Source organism: Nomascus leucogenys, chromosome 5, assembly GCF_006542625.1.
Source record: "Nomascus leucogenys isolate Asia chromosome 5, Asia_NLE_v1, whole genome shotgun sequence".
In the NCBI taxonomy this organism is placed as follows: Eukaryota; Metazoa; Chordata; class Mammalia; order Primates; family Hylobatidae; genus Nomascus; species Nomascus leucogenys.
Window position 1 is genome coordinate 38,361,459 of NC_044385.1, and position 24,222 is coordinate 38,385,680.

Below are 24,222 nucleotides of genomic sequence, written 5' to 3' on the forward strand. Positions count from 1 at the left end.
TCCCCTTCCTCTTTAACAATACAACCCTTGATTTATTTTTTAATTTTTTAAAATTTTATTTTAGAGACACGGTGTCACTCTGTTGCCTAGGCTGGAGTGCAGTGGCGTGATCATGGCTCACTGCAGCCTCAAACTCCTGGCCTCAAGCAATCCTCCTGCCTTGGCCTCCCAAAGTGTTGTGATTACAGGCATGAGCCACTGTACTCATCCAGAACCCCTGATTTTTAGCTGGGCAGGTGGATGCTGAAAATGAAATCTTGCAATGTCGGGGCTCCATTACAGCCAGGTATTGCCAGGTAACTAAGTGCTGGTTCATGAAATGTAAGCAGAAGTGGGGTTTGTAACTTCTGAGAAGTGCTCTTAACTGCCAAGGCCATACCCTTTGTCCTGCTCTTCATCCTTCTTGCTTAATGGAGCAGCCATCTTGGACCAGTTAGGATGTTGAGGATGGCAGAGCCATATGTTGAGGATGGCACAGCAACAAGTTAGGAGGAATCTGGGATTTCAGTCCAGGATTATTTCCATCTTGACTTCTGTTATTATGTGAGAGAATTAAACATCATAGTTATATATTACATATATTATCAAAATTAATTTTTCATAGGTCTCATGATGCTATGTAAGCCACTCAGCAACCGTGTGAGATTGATATTATTCTTATTGCCATTTAAGTGATGCTATTCTTATTGACATTTAAGTGATTGTGAGTTTTCTGTCATATACAGCTGACCATAATTCTCATAATACCATGTATGAAGATTCTCTCCAACTACAGGCATGCCTAGTTTTATTGAGCTTCATTTTATTGTGCTTTGCAGATTTTTTTTAAACAAATTAAAGGTTTGTGTCAACCCTGCGTCAAGCAGTCTATCGGTGCCATTTGTCCAACAGCATGTGCTCACTTCAGGCATGCCTCTGTGTCACATTTTGGTAATTCTCTCAATATCTCAAATGTTTTCATTATTATTATATCTGTTATGGTGATCTGCTATTAGTGATCTTTGATGTTACTATTGTCATTGTTTTAAGGTGTCATAAGCTGCTCCCATATAAGATGGTGAACGTAATTCACTAACTGGCTATTCCCCATCTTCCTCCCTCTCCTTGGGTCTCCCTATTGCCTAAGACACAACAATGTTGAAATTAAGCCAATTTCAAATAGCCCTACAATGGCCTCTAAGTGTTCAAGTGAAAGGAAGAGTCACATCTCTGATTTTAAATCAAAAGCTAGAAATAATAAAGCTTAATGAGGAAGGCATCTTGAAAGCTGAGATAGGCTGAAATCTAGGTCTCTTGCACCAAACAGTTTGCCAAGTTGTGACTGTGGAAGAAAAGTTCCTGAGGAAAATTGAAAGCACTATTCCAGTCAACACACAAATCATAAGAAAGTTAAACAGCCTTATTGCTGAGATGGAGAAAGTTTTAGTGGTCTAGATAGAAGGTCAAACCAGCCACAACATTCCCTTAAGTTAAAGCGTCATCCAGAGCAAGGCCCTAACTGTCTTTCATTCTATGGAGGCTGAGACTGAGGACGCTGCAGAAGAAAAGTTTGAAGCTAGCAGACATTGGTTCATGAGGTTTAAGGAAAGAAGTCTCAATCTCATAAAAGTGGAAGATGAAGCAGCAAGTGCTGATGTAGAAGCTGCAGCAAGTTATCCAGAAGATTTAGCTAAGATCATTGATGAAGGTGGCTATGCTAAACAATAGATTTTTCAATGTAAGTGAAACAGCCTTCTATTGGAAGAAGATGCCATCTAGGACTTTCATAGCAAAAGAGGAGAAGTCAATGCCTGGCTTCAAAGCTTCAAAGGACAGATTGACTTTTGTTAAGGGCTAATGCAGCTGGTGACTAAGTTCAATCCAATGCTCATTTACCAATCCCAAAACCCTAGGGCCCTTAAGAATTAGGCTAAATCTACTCTGCCTGTGCTATACAGATGAAACATCAAAGCTGGATGACAGTGCATTTGTTTACAGCATGGTTTACTAAATATTTTAAGCCCACCATTGAGACCTACTGCTCAGGAAAAATTCCTTTCAAGATGTTACTGCTCACTGGCAATGAGCCTGGTCATCCAAGATCTCTAATGGAGATGTACAAGAAGATAAATGTTTTCATACGTGTTAACACAACATCCATTCTGCAGGCCGTGGATCAAGAAGTAATTTCAACTTTCAAGTCTTATTATTTAAGAAATACATTTCATAAGGCTATAGCTGTCATAGACAGTGATTCCTATGATGGATCTGGGCAAAGTACATTTAAAACACTCTGGAAAGGATTCACCATTCTTGGTGCCATTAGGAACATTTGTGATTCATGGGAGGTCAAAATATCAGCGTTAATATGAGTTTGGCAGAAGTAGAATCTAACTCTGATGGATTACTTTGAGAGGTTCAAGACTTCAGTGGAGGAAATCACTGCAATGTGGCAAAAATAGCAAGAGAGCTAGAATTAGAAGTAGAGCCTGAAGATGAGACTGAATTGCTGCAATCTCATAATGAAACTTGAATGAATGAGGAATTGCTTTTTATGGATGAGAAAAGAAAGTAGTTTCTTGAGAAGGAAACTACTCCTGGTAAAGATGCTGTTACCATTGTTGAAATGACAACAAAGGATTTAGAATATTACCTAAACTTAGTTGATAAAGCAATGGAAGGATCTGAGAGGATTAGCTCCAATTTTGAAAACAGTTCTACTGTGGATAAAATGCTATCAAATAGCATCGCATGCTACAGAGAAATCTGTCATCAAAGATGGAATGAAAGGAAACATCAGTCAATGCAGTAAACTTTACTGTTGCCTTATTTTAAGAAATTGCTGCAGCCACCCCAATCTTCAGCCACCACTATGATGAGTCAGTAGCCATCAACATCAAGGCAAGATTCTCCACCAGCAAGATTACAACACACTGAAGGCTCAAATGACGGTTACCATTTTATTTTTAGCAATAAAGTAGTTTTTAATTAAGGTATATACAGTGTTTTTAAAGACATAATGCTATTGAACACTTAAAAGACTATAGTATAGTATAAACATAACTTTTATATGCACTGAGAAGATAAAAATGTGTATGACTTACTTTATTGTGATACTCGTTTTATGGCTGTGGTCTGCAACTGAACCCACGATATGTCCGAGGTATGCCTGTATGTCAGAAATGAGATGGTTAGAATAGAAAGATTCCTGGAGCCAGAAAAGCCCAAGGCTAAATTCTTTTTGGAATGTTTGATCTTCAAAAATTTTCATGGATCCATATTTTAAATAAGCAAATTTTATTTTTGAGAAAGACATACATGCAAATAACTAAAAAAAACCTATTTAAACTCAAACTGTTAGATGATTAAAAAAATAAGTCTCCCTCAACCCTCCAGTCTCTATTCCTCTAAGGCCCTCCTTTGTCACCTCCCCAAAGCAGTTTCTTGTGTGTCCCTAAAGCAGTCTCAGCATAAACAAGCATATATATGTTTTAATATGTTTCTATTTTCCCTAATGAGAGCACATGATGCAAACAGGCACTCCATTTTTTTTTTTTTTCACTTAATGGTGTATTTTTGAGATGATTCCATGTAGGTCTACCCCACTTTTTTTTCCATAGATTCTGTCAAGTTATTTAGCCTCTCTGTGCCTCTGTTTCTTCTTCTGTAAAATGAGACTAACAACACTTAAAAGCTATGTACGTATGTTTATGGTAACTAGCATGGACTAGCACACAGCGGTGCTTCATAATTCTCGCTCTCTCGCTCTTGCTTTCTGCCTCACAGCCCGGTCTATGTCAGACATTACATACAGAGCTAGTCACTTGTCTTCAGGAAGATCGCAGTAGAATTGAGTTGATGAGTCCCCTAGGAAAATACAACACCCAACAACATGAATACCTCAAAGAGGTGCAAAGAACATCGGAAGTACGAACCAAAGTCATGGAGCAACTTGGAGTCAGGCACACTGGTGTTTGAATCTCAAGAGGAATGTAGGTGTGGACAAGTTAGCTCTCCTCTCTGAGTCTCAGTTTCCACATCTATAAAATGGGGGTAATAAATACTCATTTACTTGTAAGACTGTTGGAAATATCAACTGAAATGAAGCATATAAAGTACTGATCATAACAATTTGCACAACAGAAATTATCAATAAACATAGCTGGCATCATCCCAGTGTTTGGGCTGAGGAGATCTGGGAGGGCTTCCTGAATAAGGTGGATTTTAAGCTCAGATCTGAAGAATGGATAAGACATGGGTAGGGCATTCCAGATGAAAGTGAGTTAGTATATTAGCAAGGGCAAGGAGAAGGGAAAGTAAAGGGCAACTCTGCAGAATGGCAACACACAGACTGATCTAAAGTGAAGGATTCAAGGGTGTACAGAGGGAAAAAAACAGGAGAAGTAGGCTGAGGCTTCAGCAAGAGGACCTTGAGTCCTGAGCCAGGGGTTTAGATTTTATTTTCCAGGTAGTAGGGAGCCAGTCAAGAATTTCTGAACATAAGCACATGATATTCATAATGTGTGGTTATGGCAAATCACTTAACTTCTTTGAAAAGGTTGATAGAGTGGAGGCTAGGAGTCCAGGCAGAACAAAAGATGATTGGAGTCAATGCTGAGGACGTGACATTGGGGATGGAGAAGGGGTGCCTCTGAGTCAGAGCCCATCAGTCACAGTGACGGGATAGGTGTTGCTCTTTAGACACTCTTGTGGGAGACGGGTGTGGATCTGGTGTGACGTCCTTGTCCCCGCCCCATCTTCACCCCATGAAGGATTTCCCAGGTGGTGTACTCAGCTGGACTGAGGGATCCCTGGGCACACCCACCTGGCAGGGCAGCCCGGCTCCCTCCTCAGGTCTGAAGTTCACCTCAGCCCATGACTCAGTGTGAAGGTTGATGGCTGGGTTCAGTGACCCCCAGGGAAAGCTGAGTCATGTCCAGGAAAGCAGTGTCACCCCACCCGAGCCAGAGTGGCCTGTGTTGTGAAATCTAGCAGAAAGGTCATCACCACAGATTCCAAGATGCCTGGCTCAGCCGCTGATTGCCAGGCCACTCACTGAACTCTGTATTCAGTTTTTCCTCCATCTATAGGACGGTATATCTCTCTGGGGTCTGGGGGGATAAAATTAGATAATAAGTCTTTTTATCTGTTTACTCAACAGATGTTGACTGGGCACCAGTTCTATGCCAGTGTGCTGGGGACAAAGGAATGAATAAGACATAGGCTTAGAAGACATCTCCTTCAAGGGGATGGAGTTCTAATGGGGAAACAGATAAGTAAATAGAAGCACTAGCACAGAACTAAACTTTCCGACATGTAGTTGCACACTCACTAACTCACTTAAGTCATCTCACATGGGGTAGTAACCAATTTCATTCATTTGATACACAAGGAAACTGAGGGCCAAACTGGCAAAGCGATTTGCCCTTCCTGATGTTCCATAACCCTTTGGACATAATTTCATCACAGCCCTTAGCACTCATTCTCTGGGGTAGAAATTCAAATGTTTATTTCCCCCATTAAAGTTTAAATTCCCTGCAGGCAGGTCTAGCTTCTTTTAATCTTTTGACCACCAGCATCTAGCCCAAGCTTGGCACACGGTTATGGAAGGTGTGGTGGGGGGAATGGAGCTAGAAGTTGTGGAGCATCAACCACATGCTGGGCTTGGCTGGGCACTTCACATTTGCTGTTGGTTAATCTACTACAAAAACTTGGCATGGTGGGTATTATTATCTCTGTCTTATAGGAAATATGCCAGAGGCTGAGATGAGTGATGGGATTTGCCCAAGGTCACGTTGAGCGTAATCTGAGAAGCTCCCAACTCAGAAATGGCCCAGGAGCTGGTGTGTGTGCTGCGGGTGGGGGATGAAGTGGGTGGGAGCTCAGCCGTCCAAATGCAGAGCCAGAACAAGCTTCCTGTAAAGTGTTCAGCTGGTCCCCTGGAGCATCTTTACCCACAGAGCCTGATCCTGTGCTCAGGCTTTTATTAGCATCTGTGTTCTTTCTGCCGCAGCACCCAGCTGCCCCGGCAGCCTCTTGGTGAACACTTGCTGAATAAATGCTTCACCAGGAGAATAAAGACATGAAGAAACAATCACAATATGTGCCAAGGCAGGAGGCTAAGCCATTTATTTATCCTTTTTCTTTTCATTCTCTCAACATCACAATGAAGTAAGTACCATGAAGACCCCAGTTTCACAGGAAAAAAAATGGAAGTTTAAAAATGTAGAGACTTCCTAAAGTCACAAAGCTGGAAAGCAGCTTTGAAGCCAGGCTTATGTGGCTCCAAAGCCTGAACTGCAAACCACTACTTGAAAATGAATGCGTGTGTGGATGAATTGCAGCTCCCAAACTCTTCTGAAGCCTCAGTCAAGGCCACAGTGGCATTTGCTCCCTGGGCAGGGTTTTTTCCAGGGACTTATGGATCAGGTCTGACTCTTTCCAAAAGGCGCTGTGACTGCTAGCCCTCCCAGAGGGGTCAGACAGCATTTCCCAGCTTCCCACTGGGCCTGCCTGTCTTTGGGAGCTTTGAAGTCCTGCATTTAGAGGACATGGATCAGCCCCAAACCTAAGGGCTCCCCCAAGGTGACTGCTGAGGGAATCCCTCAGGAATCCCGCTTAACGCAACCAAGAGAGGCCTTTAGAAATCAGGCCAAGTAGAGGAAAGAACAATGGACAGGAAATTGGGACATGAGAGAGTCGTGAGTCAGCAGCGTGGTGAGAGCTGCCAAGGTTGCTGATGTGAACTCTGGTTGTATCACGAGGAGCATAATTTGTTGAATAACTAAGGTGATATTGCACTTCCTCTGTGGTAGAGCTGGAGCTGGAATGTGGGGTGAAGGTCTGGTTCCACATTTTCAGGTAGTCATAGTCAAACTGGAACTTATCCAATAGAGCAGAACCGGAACACTGAAGGGAACGGTACTATCATCTTTGCCAAGGCGGAAGGACTTGTATTTCTTTTCCTGAAGAAGAAAAGAAGTAAAGATGTTGGGAGGATCGGCTTTGAGTATTTCAGAGATTTCCCTATGAACAAGTAGACTTCTTCTGTCTGATCCTAAGGGGAACCCAGGACTCAAGTGAGGAAATAATAGGAAGCAAGATTCAGACGCAAACTGAATCAACAATGCCTTTGTTCTAGTCAAAAAGATAGCCAAAGAAGGAAATATTTTTGAAGAAAGAAGGAAAAAAGCAAAACACTCAGTGAACCTCCTCTCTCCCCTCTGTGTGACCCTAAGCAAGTAACGTAATCTTCCTGAGGCTCAGTTCCTTATCTGAAAGTGGCAGGTGGTGTTACATGAGACTAACAATGTGCAGACTGTGAACGCAGTGTGGAGAGACGGCTGTGCACACGGCCCTGTGACTCTGGCTGCTGTGATTTAAACCTTAGCTTAGGGTGACCTTGGACACTTATTTTTACTTTGCAGTGCCTCAGCTTCCTCATCTGTAAAATGGGGATAATATATATAAAGCACTCAAAAGGGTACTTGTCACACAGTGGGCACTCAACTTTCTTGTTAGCCAGCATCATCATCATTGCCACTCTTTATATATGAAAGGGACTGTCACAGTATCTAAAATATAATAGGTGTTCAGAGAATGTTTTCCTTTTCCCATTCTCCTTTAGGGGACTCTTCCAGGGTGTCTCTGGGATACCAAGTTCTTCTCATCTCCAGATGTCTGGAAAATGTTTCTAAATAAAACATCTTTTTGCATATATTCTAAGGCAGCTATCTGCTTCTATCTAAATACTCTTTTAGTGAAGAAAGGGGCAGAGCAAGGAGAGTCAATCTGCTACTTGTAGAAGTTTCTCATTCTGAACAGTGTACTTTACAGATTCCAAAGTGTTTCTCCCTCCATTACCTCTTTACTGCTTACCAGAGCAAGCGCAGATGTGAGAACTGAGGCTCCGAGAGGTTCAGTGACTTACCTGGAGCCATTAACATCCGAGCGACTGAGCCAGGATTTTAACCCAAGGCTTTCAGACTCAGGACACCTACCTTTACAGGAGGCATTGGCCAGCCTCTTCCCCTCACACACACATCCTCTCATCCTGAGGTTCTGCTTAGGAAGCATAAGAAGGGCAGTGAGCCAGGCTCCAACCTTGAAGCCAAATCCTTGCAGTAATAGAGAGGACTAAGGGCCAGAGAGAGGAGCCAGGAACCGTGGATCTCTGCCGTGAATCTGAGCCCTTAGAGCTGGAGACCTCACCTGGACCAGTCTTCTGTTTTCAGTAGCTGTAGTGAGTGAGATCCAGAACTAATGTCAAGAGCCCAGAGCCCCTACTAGCATTGCATAATAGGATTTTCTGTGATAATGCTGTATCTGTGTTGTACAATACAGTAGCCACTAGCCACATGTGCCATTGAGCACTTGGAATATGCTCAGTCATAGGACTGAGCTATCAACGTCCCTGTTTTGTAGCTGAGGAAACTGACACTCGGTCAGGGAGCTTGTTGAGGTTGCAGTTAGCCAGCCATGTCGCTGAGACTTGAAGCCATCCTGTCTGGCCCCCAAGCCATGCCCTTCACCACCACAGAAGCCTCTTGTTCCACTCCCCAAGGAGGGTCTTTGCACCCTTCTGAACCAGACAGGTGATTGGGTCATGTCTGCCTGTGCGAAGGGGTCTCCCTTCCTGCTTGGCTCCACCTGGCTCCAACTCTAGAAGGCACCTGTGTTGTTTTACTGATAACAGTGTTTGCCCTTCCAAAGCCAGAGCCATAAAAGGCAGCTTTCAAAGTCACTGCCGCAGAAATGTCAACATGAGGGGGAGGCCAGTCATGGTTTCTGAGGTCCAATGTCACCTCCAGGCTGCTGCAAAGGCTGCTGCAAAGACCTTTGGGTCCTGGAATCTGGACTTGCTTCTACCACAAACTTGCTGCGTTTCCTTGGACATATTTCTTACTTCCTCTGGGCCTTGTTTTTATCATCGGTGTAAGGAGAGGGCTGGATTTAAAGATCTTAAAGGGCTCTTCTATCTCTAAAATGTTTAGTGTCCTCTGCACGGGATCCTGGGGGGCAACATCTAAATCTCCTATTTAATGACTGTGAAATGCCTTATGTAGCAGCCTTCAAAACAAAATCACCCCTAAACCTTAACCTGGATTTTTTTCAAAACCTCCAACAATGTCACCATTGAAGCAGTAAAGGTATTCATTAATATCTTGTAAAAAGTGATTTTGGGATTTTCTTAATGTATGAAAAAAGTCCCCTGCCCTTGACACTAGGCCCAGAGCTCCAGAATATAAAACCACAGTCAGACCACTAGGATTCTACAGAGCTCAGGTGTTTGGACAAATTGCCTGCACTTGAGAACACAGGACAATTTTCTCAACTTTTAAAATGTTTTCTCCCTTCCCCCCACCTTTCTGGGGTTTTCACCCCTGCTAGTAACTCAAACCACAAATAAAGCTCTGAGCCTCTGGCTGTGAGGAACAGCGCAGCGGCTGCCAAGAACAGCATGGTTCACGTGGGCCCTTTTTCTGCCGCTCTGGAAAGCAGCTCTCCAGAGGACAGCACAACATTCGTTTTTCTCTTTCTTTACTAATCGCAAAAATATTGCTTTTCAGAGGGGCTGGGGAAGTGGCAGATTGGTGTTGATTGGTGGTGGACAGGGTCAGATCGGCAGCCTTAGGTGCAGCAGAAACCAGGTATGGCAGCCACAAAGATTCATGTATCCCTCCCAGATGATGGCTCTGATACTCCCATTTGAAGCTTTTACCCTGGAACATGGCACATATTGGTGTTCAACACCTGCTTGTGGTTGAATGAATACACTTTTATGAACATTTTTAACACAAGGATAAGCATTCCTGTTTTTCTTCTGAAACTGAGGAAACTGAGGCTCTGAGAGAGTAGCCAACTCAGTCAGGGTCATACAAACAGTTATCTGGTAGGGCTGTTGTGTGACCCCAGGCTGGCCCCAGATTGGGCTCTTCCACTCACACTCTTTCTGCGTCTGCCTTTCAGCCATACAAGCCAAAGAAACATCGTGTTCCCCGCCCACGAATGAAGCTGAGGCATGATGGACAAGGCTTGTGGAACTAGACTTTACTTCTCCAAGTGCTCTCTCCCACAACTTCCAAAATTATCCCCATGGGGATGATGCTTACAACAGAAATGCCAGCTCCACCCTCTTTCCAGCTGCCTGCTGCACATCACTGCCTGGATTTATGCTCAGTTCTAGATACAATGCTTGGCCTAGAGTGGGTGCTCACTGTTGAATAAATAGTCAATGATGTCCTACAGATAATATCTGAATCTAAGTTCACTGTATCCACTGCTGAATCCCCAGTGCCTAGACAAGGCTTGGGGAACAATTGTTCAATGAATAAATGGAAGAATGCATTTTCCTTCCCTCCAACATAGTTTATTTTTTGGATTGCCTACTTCTGCTGAGATCCTCATCACTCTACAGTTTCTCAAGCCAAAAGCCCAGGACTTCCCCAGGACACCCTTTCTCTCATGTGACTCTCAGCAAGCTGGTCACCACGTTCTTTCAATTAACCCTCTGACCTGTCTTTCATGCCAATCTCCTCTTCTCCAAATCTGAACACATGAACTTCTTTACTTTATTGTGCAAGATTGTATTGGTTACAAGGAACAAAAACTGAACTTGAACTTGCATAAGCCAAAAAGGAGATTTTAAATCAGAAGAATATAGGGAAAATCAAAGAACTGATGGAGAAACCAAACTACCAAGCCCCAGGAATGGCAGAGTTGGCTGGAATGGGGTGCTCTGATTCTGACAGCTCTCTTTCTCTTACACCTCCGTTTTCTGAGTTCATTGATGTACTGGCCTCATTCTCTCTCAGTAGTTTCCTCAGTGTCACAGGGATGTGGATGCTACACACTCCTATCTATACAGTTTTAGGGTCAGAGTAGAAAAAACCTCTTTCCCATGTGCTCCAATGTCATAATTCCTAGGGCAGTCCAATTTACCTAGTGTGGCATATGGGCCTGCCCCTGGACCAGCCACTGGGGCTGGCAGCAAAGAGCACCTCTGTGGGAGTTAGAAGAGGGCACTATCTTCCGAGTGTCTGCAGCTCCACAGGGGCAAGCTTGCCCTGCAGAGCACAGGCTGGATTCCAGTCCCCACTTATTATCCATGATAGACAAGCTTGTAAAGGGCATAACCTGCACAACTGTACCTGGCGGACCTGGCTGGCAGTGGATGTGGGGCTGGGCACTCCCAGTTCCAATCAGATGTCTAAACCTGGCCAATTACTACTGTTAGAAAGGCAGGGTCATGCAAGTGATCTCACTTGCCATGTGGACACGTGGTCAGAGTGGAGGGAGGTTTGGAAAAAGAACATTTCTCCAAGAAAGGAAGGTAGCACATTCATGGACCTCAGCAGAATCATATGAGCTGGAATGTGTTTACAACTCCTAAACCTGCTTCTCTTTTTGGTTCTCTTCATTGATACAAAGAACCATCTGCCCAGTTACCCTATCCAAAAACCCAGGAGGTATCCTGAATCCTTTCCTCTCCCTCATAATCATTCTCCTGAATATGTCTCAAATATATTCTAATCATCTCTCTGTTTCTTCTGCCATTTCCTAGGTTAAGCAACTATTAATTCTTGCTTGGCCCCTTACAAAAATGGCCTCCTAACAAAAACGACCCCAAATTCATCCCATCCCTATGCATACCCCTTTGTTATATGACTTTGCTGTTCTTGCTGTCAAGAAATGCTGTCTATTGCACCATGCTTTGAATCTGTGCTTGGCCAATGAGATGCTAAGAAAGACGACATAAGCCAAGGCTTGAAAAGAACTTGTGTGCATCAGGGCTTGCTCTTTCTTGCTTTTCTTGGTAACCTGGCAACCATCTACCATGAGAAGAAGCCCAATGTAATAAGAGACATGTGCCCCAGTCATCTCTATTGCCCCATCCAGTACCCACCAAACATGTGAGCAGGTAGCTGACTGTAGAGCTGCCCACTGACTCTGAGACTTGTGAACAATAATAAGACAGTGGTTATTTTAGGCCTCTAGGTTATGGGGTGGCTGATTTTGCAGAAAGAGCTAAATGACTCACCGGTCTTCCTTTCTTCAGCCTTTTCCTTCTCCAGTGCTTCCCAGAAACCGCATGATCTTCCTAAAATGCAGGTCAGGTTATATTACTTCCTTTTTTCCCCACCTCTGATAGGTCAGCATCGACCAAACAGTGAGCAAATTCTGTATTTACTGTATTAATTCAAACTCTCCAGGATCTGGAGCCCAATTCTCCTTTGACTTGCCCCTGTCTTCACCCTATACCCTCTGATCCCCAGACACACAAATTGATTTGATGTTTCCCTAACCTGGAGTCTACTGCCATGCCTGGATGAGGTGGTATATGCTGTGACCTGTTCCTAGAGCACCATTCTCTCTTTAATTTACAAGGCCCAGCTCAAATGTCCTATCCCCGGTGCACTTACATTGTACCTTTCATTTTAGTTTCATTGATTTCTTATGTCTTCTGAGTCGGCAACTTCCTGAAGGCAGGAAGTTTATAAAGTTATTCTTTGTAGCTTTTCCTCAGAGTACCCAGTATCATGTCTAAAACATGAAGAGTGCTTAACTGGGAAGTTTCTAGCAGCCTCCCAGAGTTGGACAAGGTGGGCATGTTCTATTGAGGCAGGAGACAAAATGGTTAAAAGTGTAGGCTCTGAGATCAACTGTGTGGGTTTGAACCCCAGACACTTTCCTTACTACCAGTGTGATCTAAGAAAGTTACCTAATAGTACCTCAGTTTGCTCATTTGTAAATTGGGAACAATAATTGAACCTCCAGTACCAGGTGATTATGAAGAATGAGTGAACTTGCATAGAGCTTCTGGGAAAGTACATTCCTTTAGCTGCTAATGTTGGAGATGATGATCTCTCTCTGGACCTAGCCCCCTGCATTCCTTGGGAATGGTCTCTCACCCCCTCGGAAGCTGCATGGACAGCAAGTCATCCTTTGCCACAAGGAGTCCTCGTTATGTGTTGGCAGGAGGCAGAACAGTGTGGAAAAGGCATAGACTTTCAGCAGAAGATGTGGGCCCTGCTCTGCCAGCTGAGTGGCCTTTACCAAGCTTCTTCCTGTCTCTGAGATTTGTTTCTTCATTCATAAAATGGATGTTACTTCGCTGAGTTGTGAAGAAGTCATGAAATGGGGAATGCTGAAGGGTGTGAGCTTTGGAACGCCGTGTTCCTGGCCAAGGCCTCTTCTTGCTGGAAGTTTTCTGTGGCTCCCATCCCTGGACTGAGCTAGGCACCCACAACTTTCTGTGCTTCCTCAAGCCATGCACATATTCACAGATATTTATCAAGCCTGCACCAGTGCCCCTCTGAGACTTCCTAAGTGAGCATCTGCTATGTGCTAGGAGGAGAGCAGTGAACAATACAAAGCTTTTCTCCTTGCTTGTATTCTTATGGGAAGATGGAGTACAAGTAATTAAATAATAATGTAACTTAGTTTGGTGAGTACCAGAAGACTGGGTGGGGGGCGGGTTTCCTAAGTGTGGTCCCTCAATCCTTGGCACACTCTGTTGTTATTACCCATTTTTATGTTGAGCTTCCTCCTCTGCCACAAGCTCCTGGAGATGAGGGGCCCCATTTGATTCAGTTCTGTGGCTCAGGGAGCCAGCACGGTACCTGGTTACAGTAGAAGCTCAAAGTTCATTACTCTCCTCGTGATTCAAACGAATGATCACTATCACATCTGTGATTTTCTAATCACAATTTTTCCATCAATAAATGGTCTCTGAAAATGTACTTTGTGTCAGTCCTGGCCTTGTACTACCAACGACTGAAGACTGTGAGGTAGTGCTGTCATCAGAGAGCTCGCTGCCTGGTGGGGGAAGAACACCACCACCTCACTGAGGAAGCTCTGTGGCAGAGGTTTGCACACAGAGCTGGGAGGAATTCGGGGGCATACTCATTGTGGTTCCTGAATCTTTCCGAGCTCTTGGAGCTGTCAGGCCTCACAAGGGAATAGGCTTTGGCTTTCCCAGACAGAGGAAAATAGGGTGTCAGGAGTTTCCCAAATCTAGGCTGTTGATCCAACACCAGTGGCCTTGAGATGAGATGTGTTCCCTGTGAGCCTCCATGCTGCACCCCAGTCCTTCTCCCGGGCTCAGATCAGCCTTCCTGGGACTCTGTTATTTCTCCACTGAAAACAGGCACAGCACGGGGTCCAACTCCCCAGTCATGGTGCCAGATCCTTCCGACCGTGCCCAATCCAAACAACCCAAGCTTCTTCCCACCATTCACCCGTAGCCAGTTGGCTCTGCCACCGACCATGGCAGCCCTCAACCTCTCCCAACAGAATGGGGTTCATGCTAACTGATGGGCCTTCACCACTTGTTTGCTTCCATTGACCCGTTCAAGTTACTTAATGCTTATTATCTGTTGAGTGCTATATCAGGTACTAGGGATACAGACATGAATGAATGTGATAAAGGTCCCTGCCCTCATGAAGCTTACATTCTAGTGAGGAGAGGCAAGGAGTTAATAAGTAAAAAGTCAGAAACACATGGTGTGTCGGATGGTGGTAAGGGTTAAGAAGGCAGAGCAGGGAAGGGGGACAGAGCATGCCCATGGGGTGGAACTGTAATTTTAAATACAGTGCTATGGATGGTCCCCCTGAGAAGATCACATCAGAGAAGAGGCATAGAGGAGGCAGGATAGCTAGTCACAGCTGGGAGTAGAGTGTCCAAGCCAGAGGGAAGAGCAGACGGCCTTTGAAGATCAAATTTTTTCTCTGTTTCCCTTCCTCCTTCCTTTCTTTTCTTCCTTTTTGTCTGCACGTATTTATTTCAAAAAATATTTCTAGGAATATGCTAGGTGCCATGCACTGCATTAAGTCTTGCATGTAAAAAGAGGGCCCCCTTCTTTCAAGATGCACACTATTTACAGAGGAGGACAAGATAAACCAACAGTTACAGTGGGGATTTAAGAGGATTATGCCAGAGAAGGTGTCACCATTCATGCTGGGAAGCCCTTGGACAGTCTGGTGGTGCCCTTGGGCCTCTTCTCAGAATAACATTTTAAAATGCATAAAATTAAGCACAAACAATGGTAAAGAAAGCAATTATTTTTCAAAAGTTAACAAAATACAGAAAAAAATAAATTGGTAATAATGTATGTGGTTTCATATTTGCACACTGAGTAACCAGATCTATAGGTCTATTAACTATTTTATTTTCAAAATATTGATAATCATAGAAACAATTTTTGGATAACCTATAACAACTGTAAAGTGATATGAACATAACTATGATTTCTATTAGTAATAAATTACAGGAACCGTTGATATCACTGTGATTTGAGCCTACATTTGTAATTGAAGGAATGTTAAATTAATTTTACGTACAAGTCAGTGAACATTTCTTCCCCCATACAGATTCACAAAGCTCCTGAATTCCAGCCCTGAGAACCTCGATACTAGAGATATATGTGCTGTCAGGCTCTGAGAGCACAGAGGAGGGGTCAGAAAAACCTTTCTAGAGGAGGTGATTCCTTAGCTGGGTTCTGAAGAAGGAGTAGGAGTTAGCCAGAAAGATAGGGGTGGAGGGAATTCCAGGTAAAAGGAAGAGCAACAGACAGCATTAAACTGTATGCCTCATTTGGGGGAACTGATAGTTAGTGTGGTAATAACTCAGGGTATGTGTAGGTTTTGTTGGGAAATTAGGCAGGAGAGGAAGACAATGGGAGGTTCTGAGTCCTAAGCTACAGAAGTGGTCCAAGAGTTGATGGGGTGTCCTTGAAGGACTTAAGAAGAAAAGGAACACAGTCAGAAAGATTATTTTGGCAACTATGAGGTGGATGGATTGGAAGGTGGGAGAAACTAGAGGCAAGGATATCGGTTAGAAAGCTGTTCTAATTAGTCTAGGCCACAAGAGCTACGTGTCCCAGACAATGGCCATAGGGGTAGAGAAGAGGAAATGGATACTAGAGACCTACAAGATGGTAGAATCTGCACGAAACTTGGCAGTTGATGGGGATGGGGCAATTGGGGAGAAGAAATGATCAAAGCAAAAATGAGATTAATTAACATGGAAGCTGTGTTCAGGGCAGTAGCGGCCACGAACTGCAAACCTGTCCTGCTCGTTCACACCTCTGTGCCTTTGTGAAGCTCCATCTCCCTTCCTGGGATTCCCTCTCCTCCCCTGTTGCTTGCTCTTTCCTAACTCCCAGGTCACCTCACCAACTTCTATCTTGCTGGGAGGCTTTCTGGAGGTGGCAGGTTATCTCGAAGCTGCAGCCTAAACATAAGCCCTTGTCTGACTCTGTGTAGACACCCGAGATTCCCGCCTTGAGCAGAGGCCCTGTGGCCCCCTTTGCATCCTTGATATCAGGCTTGTTCTCCTAGGGAACCAAGGCGGAATCAGCCTGGCAGCTGGCAAGTCATGGAGCACTGCCTGTCCATCTGCGAGCTAACAACAGTCGCGCTGGAAGTCAACAAGGGAAATGGAAAGGGAGAGACGCAGCCTCCACAGGGGCTCACGCCCTGGGACCTGAGCCAGTGTGAACAAGGTTTTCCGGGTGAGGATTTCCCCTAGTAGAATGGGAATAGCAGCTGAAGGCGAGCAAAAAGAGAACTGCTTGTGCTTTCCTTGTAACATTGTCTTATTTATTAAAGCTTTGTAACCACCCTTTGGTGGTTGTGTGTGTGTGTTCTCATGCACACACACACACATACCTTCTTTCTGATTACAGGCAAAGAAAATATATCCAGAGTGGCTAAAGGAATTATCTAAGGTCACCCAGGCAGCAAGGCACAGATGAGTATAGAAGTGGCTTGGGAATGGACACATGCCTCTTAGAACCCTTGAGATTGTAAAGTCAGGGGTGGCTTTGGGATTAAAGAGGCTCGATGGGGCGAGAAGAATTGTTGCTGTTTTCCTCCAGGTCTGCCTGCTGCTTTTCTCTCCATTCTCTAGCCCAGCCTCCATGTCTTCCTAGAGGCAGTCCTTGCTGCAGAATGAGAGGGGCAATGGCTTCCAGTGGTGGCTGCTGGCATGATTTGGCCCATGCTGGGTCTCCAGCCTCCTCTCCTGACATCCTTCCTTGCCAGTACTCCACACTCAAGCCACCTATGTTAGCTGGCTGGCCCCGTTACTCATTTGGCCACTTGTGCCATTAAATGTGCTGCTTTTTGGCCGGGCACAGTGGCTCACACCTGTAATCCCAGCACTTTGGGAGGCCGAGGTGGGTGAATCACCTGTGGTCAGGAGTTCGAGACCAACCTGGCCAACATGGTGAAATGCTGTTTCTACTAAAAATACAAAAAGTAGCTTGGCGTGGTGGCAGGGAGCTGTAATCTCAGCTATTCGGGAGGCTGAGGCAGGAGAATCACTTGAACCTGGGAGGTAAAGGTTGCAGTGAGCCGAGATCGCGCCATTGCACTCCAGCCTGGACCACAAGAGTGAAACTTCATCAAAACAACAACAACAACAAAACCACACATTCTCCCAAAGTGGCACCTGCTAGTTCAAGTTAAGGTAATATGTTGTTACAATAGTTGTTGAGGACACAGTGAAATGACTCTAGAAACAGAGCATGCATGCAAGACCTTGAGACAGTAAAGAAGGTGGCCAGAAGTGACACCTTGTTAATAGGCAACCCAACCAACCAAGTGTGCTTGCCTAGCCCAGGCCAGCAGGCTAACTAGCTCTGTGCAAGCCCCTGGCTATGCCCCTTAGGTGCTGGCCCAGTGCCTGGCACATATGCCAGAGGCCACCAGAACATCTTTGTGGAAGGACTGAGAGGGGAGGCATGAAGCCACAAAGAGGAGCCAATCCCTCTCCCCTTGGCTGGGACTCTCCCCTTAGGAATATAAGCAGGCTGTCACTTGGGTCAAAAGCACAGCTGTAGGGAAGAAGAGGAGGAAAGAATGGGTATGAGGAAGAGGAGGAGAAGGAGGAGTGGAGGAGGAGGAAGGAAAAAGGGCTGGGAAGGGAAGAGGGAAATCGGAGGGGCAGGTGGAGGAGGCAGTGAGGAGAAGAATACTTGGTGAGAGTTTAGCCCCCTCAAATAACAATCTTGCAATCTCTTGAAGCTGCTAGAGAAGTCCAGTCTGCCCACAGGGCAGAGGAGAAAGGGTACTTCCTCCTAGGAGGCTGGAGGCCTTGTAATCTCTATACTCACATCCGGAGAAGCTTGGACGGGGTGGGGCTGCCTGGGTCCAGCTTCCCACCCAACCCTGCAAGCTTGGGGTCGGACCCTGGGAAGCCTGGCTTACCTGGGCCAGGTCCAGCTGCACTGGGTCTGGATGTCGTATTTCAGGAGCCAGTGGGCTTGGGGTGAAGATGGACAGCCTTTTCTAGAAGATACAGACTCTGACTCAGAGAAAGGCATTCCAATGCCTTCTGCGAGACTCCTGAATCACAGCGGGATGGGCACAGGGCTAGGGGAGAAGGAATAAATACTTAATTATAAAAAGTGCATAGCTGGAGAGAGCTTTTGTATAGTCTTAGAGGTGAAAGAACTCTGAGCTACAAGAATAAAGAAGATCATCTTTTGCTGGGTGCTTACTTCGTGCTAGACACTGTAAAGTGCCAAAGATAAGGAAAGTATCCTTCATGGCCGCATGTATTGCATGCCCACCATGTGCCAGGGGCTTAACACCACCGCCCTATTTAATATCCACCACTAGCCCCATGAGGCAGGCCTAAGTACTCTCATTTCATCATTGAGGAGCCTGAGACGTTCAGTCATTGATTGGACAGCCCTCACCATTCAAGCCCTCTTTGGTTTACAGCAGCAGAGAGGCTCTGAAGGGTAAGTGACTTGTCACAATTGGGAGCAACTGGCCTGTGGTAAGAGTTGGAGGCAGAACTGAGCTTCTGGCCCAGGCCTGTGGCCTCTTCATTCCCCCAAGCCACCCTCTCCAGTTATCAGGCCTTCACTTTCAGGAGGTCCGGGACAATGAGGTTCCACAGCTGCTTCACAGGAGAAATATCCATTTGCAGGATTTTCAGTTGATAGCCAGTTGCCAGGGCCATCTTCTCAACTGACGGCAGCTTCTTATTTTTTCCCCAGTACCTGGCCACACCTGGCCCTGTCCAAGAGGTTTTCAGTGCCCTGGGCTACAGTTTTGTTCAGTTGTGCTCTCAGGGTGGTAATGACCGCACACCCACATGCTGATAGAGACGATAAGAAAGGAACAGCTGGGAGGGAGGGAGGAAGGGAGGGCCAGCAGGAGCCTGGGCCAGCGGGTGGGGCTGGCGGCCAGTGTTTCCCTGTAGGGCGAGGGCACGCTCAAGGGACTGGCTTCCTTGTAAACAGTGTGCAGCCAGGTCTAAAAATACCCCTGCACTAGACAGGGCACATTGAGCTCCTCTGGTCTCCCCCAGAGCCTTCCCAGGGACCTCACCTTTTTCCTAAAAGGTCAAGGGGATGGGAAGAAAGCTGCCTTGTGGAGGGTTGGATTTCCTTAGCAAGGAAAGTATAACCATATTTCCTTCCTCTGCAAAACAGAAAGGAGGATCTCCACGGGTTTCAGCAGCAACAACAAAAGGCCAAAAACAAAACGAAACAAAAAACAAAACAAAAAAACAAACAACAACAACAACAAAAACTTCCCTGGCCCCTTGTTCTCTTTTCTGTAATCTGAGACCTGGGCTGAGCTCAGGTCCAAGGACTGGGCCTGATTCACAGCCTAGGATCAAGGAGCCATGGGAAGATGCTGGATTGTAATTTTCAGCTCTTCTCCTCATTAGGCATGTGATCTGTGACTCAACTGCTTGATGCCTCAGTTTCCACAATTATAAAAGGGGATAATAATAGTGTTTAATTCAATTGGGTATGGACAGGCTTAAATGAGATACTATCTATAAGGCTTTTAGCACAGTGCCTGACACATGACAAACGTTCAAGAAATGCTTGTTATTATGGTATATGGGAGGATAAAACTATTTCCTGAATACTAACAGAAGACTTGGTTTAATAAGAAATGTGGTAGGTAGGGAAAGAGAGAAGTGTGGATAAGAAAAGACTAAAAGTGTCTGAATCATAGAAAGCTCAAATCTGTTATTTGACAGATGGGGACACGGAGGCCCACGGAGCAGAAAGGAGTTGCCCCAAGCTGGACAACGTATTGGCCACTGCCTATAGGTTCAATATAAAGTAAGTGTGATGAGAGCATGAAAAGTCCTGTGGGACTCTAAGCCTGCTTCACTAGGAGTTAGGGGAATGAGGCCTTTTGTTCATACAGCACTTTGAAGTTTGGAAAGCCCTTTTCCCGGGAAAGACAGACCTTAGCAGATCACTGCCAGAGGGCTGAGCTCCATGATGACGGACTCTTGAGGGAGGATGTATGAGGATACAGCCAAGCAGAAGTCATTCTCAGGATTGGTGGCTGCCTGTGAGGCCACATATTCATGCCTTGAACCCAAAGACCTTGGTTAAATGAAGGAGTTAAATCCCTTTACTCCAAGATTTTTCAGAACCTTCTAAGACATGAAAATGAAATTGTGGGTCTTCAAGACAGGGATATGCTGTATGCAGCATTCCCCATGTTAAGTTGGTTACAGAGCCTTCTTTCCACAGAGTATGAGCGAGAAATAATTTGCTATTATTATTTATTAGTATTATTATAATTTTTTTTTGAGACAGAGTCTCACTTTGTTGCCCAGGCTGGAGTGCAGTGGTGCCATTTCAGCTTACTGCAACCTCTGCCTCCCAGTTCAAGCGATTCTCGTGTCTCAGCCTCCCAAGTAGCTGGGAATACAGGCCAGTGCCACCACGCCCTGCTAATTTTTGTATTTTTAGTAGAGATGGGGTTTCACTATGTTGGCCAGGCTGGTCTCAAACTCCTGACCTCAGGTGATCTACCCGCCCCGGCCTCCCCAAGTCATGGGATTACAGATGTGACCCACTGCACCCAGCCAAATAGTTTAGTATTGAGCTAATTCCTTGAGAATTGCTGTCCTTAAGTTCTCAAAAAAAAAAAAATAATGTGGATTCTGTTGCCAGGTAGCATTAAGTTCATAATTTGGCTATTTCCTACATGACTTTGCACATGTTACTTCACCTTCATCAACTGTAAAATGAGAGGAAGAATATTCACTTCTCAGGATAGCTTTGAAGGTTACATTTATAAAAGCATATGGAAAATGCAGTGTTGTGGCTAACACACAGTAGGTATTCAGTTAATGGTTCTAATTAAGTAAAGCCCGGAGACGGAAACCAGCTTTGGCAAGCTCACACGGGAAATTAGTGACTATGCTAGGCCTTGAATCTCCATCTCTGGGCTCTTCCAGTTCACCATGCTTCTCTTTATTAAGCAATACCATATAAGAAATGTAGTCCATCAGAGGAGATAGGCAGCCTCCCCAAGTTTGGTGTGATTTTATAGGTCAAGTTGACTTTAAATACGAGACAAATATTTCCTTTTCTCCTTCTCCCCCTTCCCCTCAGTTCTAGCCAGAGGAAGTTGCAGCCAGGCCTGGCAGTCTCCCCTGCTCCCTTCCACCGGCTTGGTTCCTGTTCCTGCTGGTCGTGGGAGCCCCCGGCAGATGGACTGCCCTTATCAGCCGGCTCCAGGCCAGAGAAGGAATCCTCCGGTCACATGTGGCTCTCTGGAGGGAGAGAGACCTCGTAAATACATACAGCCCATGCAGAGGAAGGGGGGAGGGTCAAGGGGAAAGAAACCTTGACATTTTGGCTACTGGGCCAGGATTAAAGGCCACCAGGCATAGTCCTTATTGGCTATTTCTACGAGGAATCTCAAATCCACGTGGCTTCCCTGGATGACAAGGCTGACTTTGACTAGCCCTGGGATCTGGGGCATTCCCAGTGTGCTGCTGGCTTGATCCAGGCCTAATCCTTGCCCAGGACTGACCTTTCACAGTTTACAGAGCACTTTATCTCCTGGCTCAGTGAAGTCTCACAGAACCCTCCAGAGAGAAGGGAGTTTATCATCACCCTCAATTTACAGATGAGGAAGCTGAGGCTGCAACTGTAACTGATTGACTGCTGGCTACGCAGCTACAAGTGACTGAGTCCAGCCTGAAAGCCACATATATTCTCCCACCAAATCCAGAGCTGCCAAATACACCACCTCCTCCTCCTCCATGAGTCTTGCTTTGTGACCATCACTGAGCTCCATGCCCCGGCCGAGCCATTGTTCCTCCCTGGCGAAGTCCACAATCCAATAAGGCGGGAAGGTTGAAGGGATGAATCTCAACAGAATTGTGCACAGTGAAAGAAGCCAATCAAAGAAAAGTACATATTGTATAATTCCATTTATAGAAAACTCTAGAAAATGCAAGCTGATCTACAGTGACAGAAAGCAGATCCATGGTTGTTTGGGGAAGTGAGGCAGAAGGAAAGGATTCAGAGAAACACAAGGAACCTTTTAGGGTGGTAGACATGCTTACTATCTGGTGCTGAGAGCTTCTCATTTCTGCACATATCTAATTGTACACTTTAAATACACACAGTTTATTGTATGTCAATTATATCTCCATAAAGCTGTTTAAAAAGAGGAACATAAGTGGGGAAAAGAATGAAGGAAGTTGGCTGGCATATAATTAAATAAGTCTGTGAGCAGTCTTCAAGTGGGGACACAAAGTATCATGGGCACATAAGAGAAGAAGGTAGAGATTCATTCCCAAACGGAAGAGATCAGGAAGGAGTTCTTAGAACAGGGTTTCAACAAGGCTCAAGGTATGGACAAGTAAGGGTCAGGTTAAGAAAGATTCAGATGGAAGATGCAGATAGAGTTTATTTGGGAAATAGAGAGTGGAGTATTATACACATTCAAAAATTCCCCTTTTTACCCAAGTTTTGAAGGACTGAAGTTAAAACTAACAGCTACGATCCTCTCTTTTCTTCAGAAATTCAGACACATGCCCTACTTGGCAGGCAGCTGGTTTTGCTAATAAGATTCCTGCCCTTCTCCCTCCCTCTCTGTGCATCTCATCCCTTCGGTCTCGCTGAGGCCCCTACCCTCTCGGATTTCCTCTTTGAACTGAACTGCCAAATACTTGCTGGCTTCTAGGGCCCTGAGTACCCACATTTCAGCCTCTTCCAAACCCCAGAGTAAGAAGGAGGTTTGGGGAGTTCTGGGTGGGCATGTGATGGGAGACTAGGTCCAACATAAAAAGATATTTTCCTTTTTCTTCTATACTTTTTGGCTTAGTAATTGACATGTGACCATTGGAGAAATTTGAATAGTTTATTAGAATATATTGTGATAGAGAAGAAGGAAATTCAAGAATTGTTACAATGTTGTACGCTGATTAACTGGCTAATTTGCTGCAAAACCAATTCTGATCACTGCTCTTATGGTTTGTAATACATTATCTTGGGTTTGGATGATCCTGTTATTCATAGCTTTACATAAAGGAATATTCCAGTGACATATGAAACCCACATATGAAATTGTCGGTTAGCTCTTGCTTTCAATTTTGTGATATGTTTGTTGATTTTAAACTGTCTCCTTTCAAAAGTTTCCTTATTAATTAAATAAACCACTCAGCCACATTCCCCTCATCTAACTCAGTACTCAAGTGTAAGCTCAATTCTGGAGTCGCCTTTCCGACCTTGGCTTAAGGGACGTTAGTCACTAGGAACAAAACGTGGCATTTGAACAGCTGTTTTGGGTATTCAGAGTCCAAATCCTACAGGTCTGGAGAAGGTGAGGGTTGGGGGAAGGAAACCAATATTTACTTACTGAATACCTACTCTGAGCCAGGCACTGGGGACTTCACAGAGAGTATCTCTTTTAATTTTCTGAACAGCTCATTAATGTGTTCTGCCTCCTCTAGGTATAGCAAGGTTAAGAATTTGTCAAAGATCACACAGCTCATAAGTGGTGGAGCTGGGACTTGAACCCATACAATCTGACTCTAGAGCTTATATTCTTGAATACTTCCCTATGTGTACTTTGTTGAACCCTCCCATGCCAAGATGTAGGAGCCATTATTATCAAATCTGTTTTCCAGATGGGAAACCAGAGGCTCAGAAGAGTAATTTTCCCAACATAAATTAAACAGAGACCCTGGATTTAAACTCTGTGATCCTGGGCAAGTCACTTCACTCATCTATCCATCATCTGTCCATCCATTCATTAATTCAACAGATAGTGTCAACTGTTTACTCCAGGGACTGTCTTGTCCCTAGAGATGAAAAGATATATAAAATCTGGCCCTTGCTTTTTAAGAACTCATAATCCAGTGAAGAGGGCAAACACCTACACAACAGTAAGACAAATGACTGCAATATGACAGGTGCTGTAAGAGGTGTCTAAAAACAGCCACAAGAA

The 24,222-nt window shown here is 44.9% G+C and overlaps 1 protein-coding gene across 2 annotated transcripts in view; it reads left to right on the forward strand.

Moving 5' to 3' along the window:
* The window catches only part of LOC100586269, a 113,936-nt gene extending 91,892 nt beyond the window's left edge, over positions 1–22,044 (forward strand). The window contains exons 2-4 of one of the 2 annotated variants that reach the window (XR_001115685.2): positions 16,321–16,493; positions 18,607–18,731; positions 21,372–22,044. Coding sequence is in view for 1 of the 2 variants with exons in the window: in XM_003265145.2 (XP_003265193.2) it covers positions 16,321–16,493; positions 21,372–21,610 (412 nt within the window). In the remaining variant the exon portion in view is untranslated. The remainder of the gene's footprint in view (positions 1–16,320; positions 16,494–18,606; positions 18,732–21,371) is intronic. The other variant, XM_003265145.2, reaches the window with a different exon arrangement.
* Positions 22,045–24,222: the final 2,178 nt, after the last annotated feature.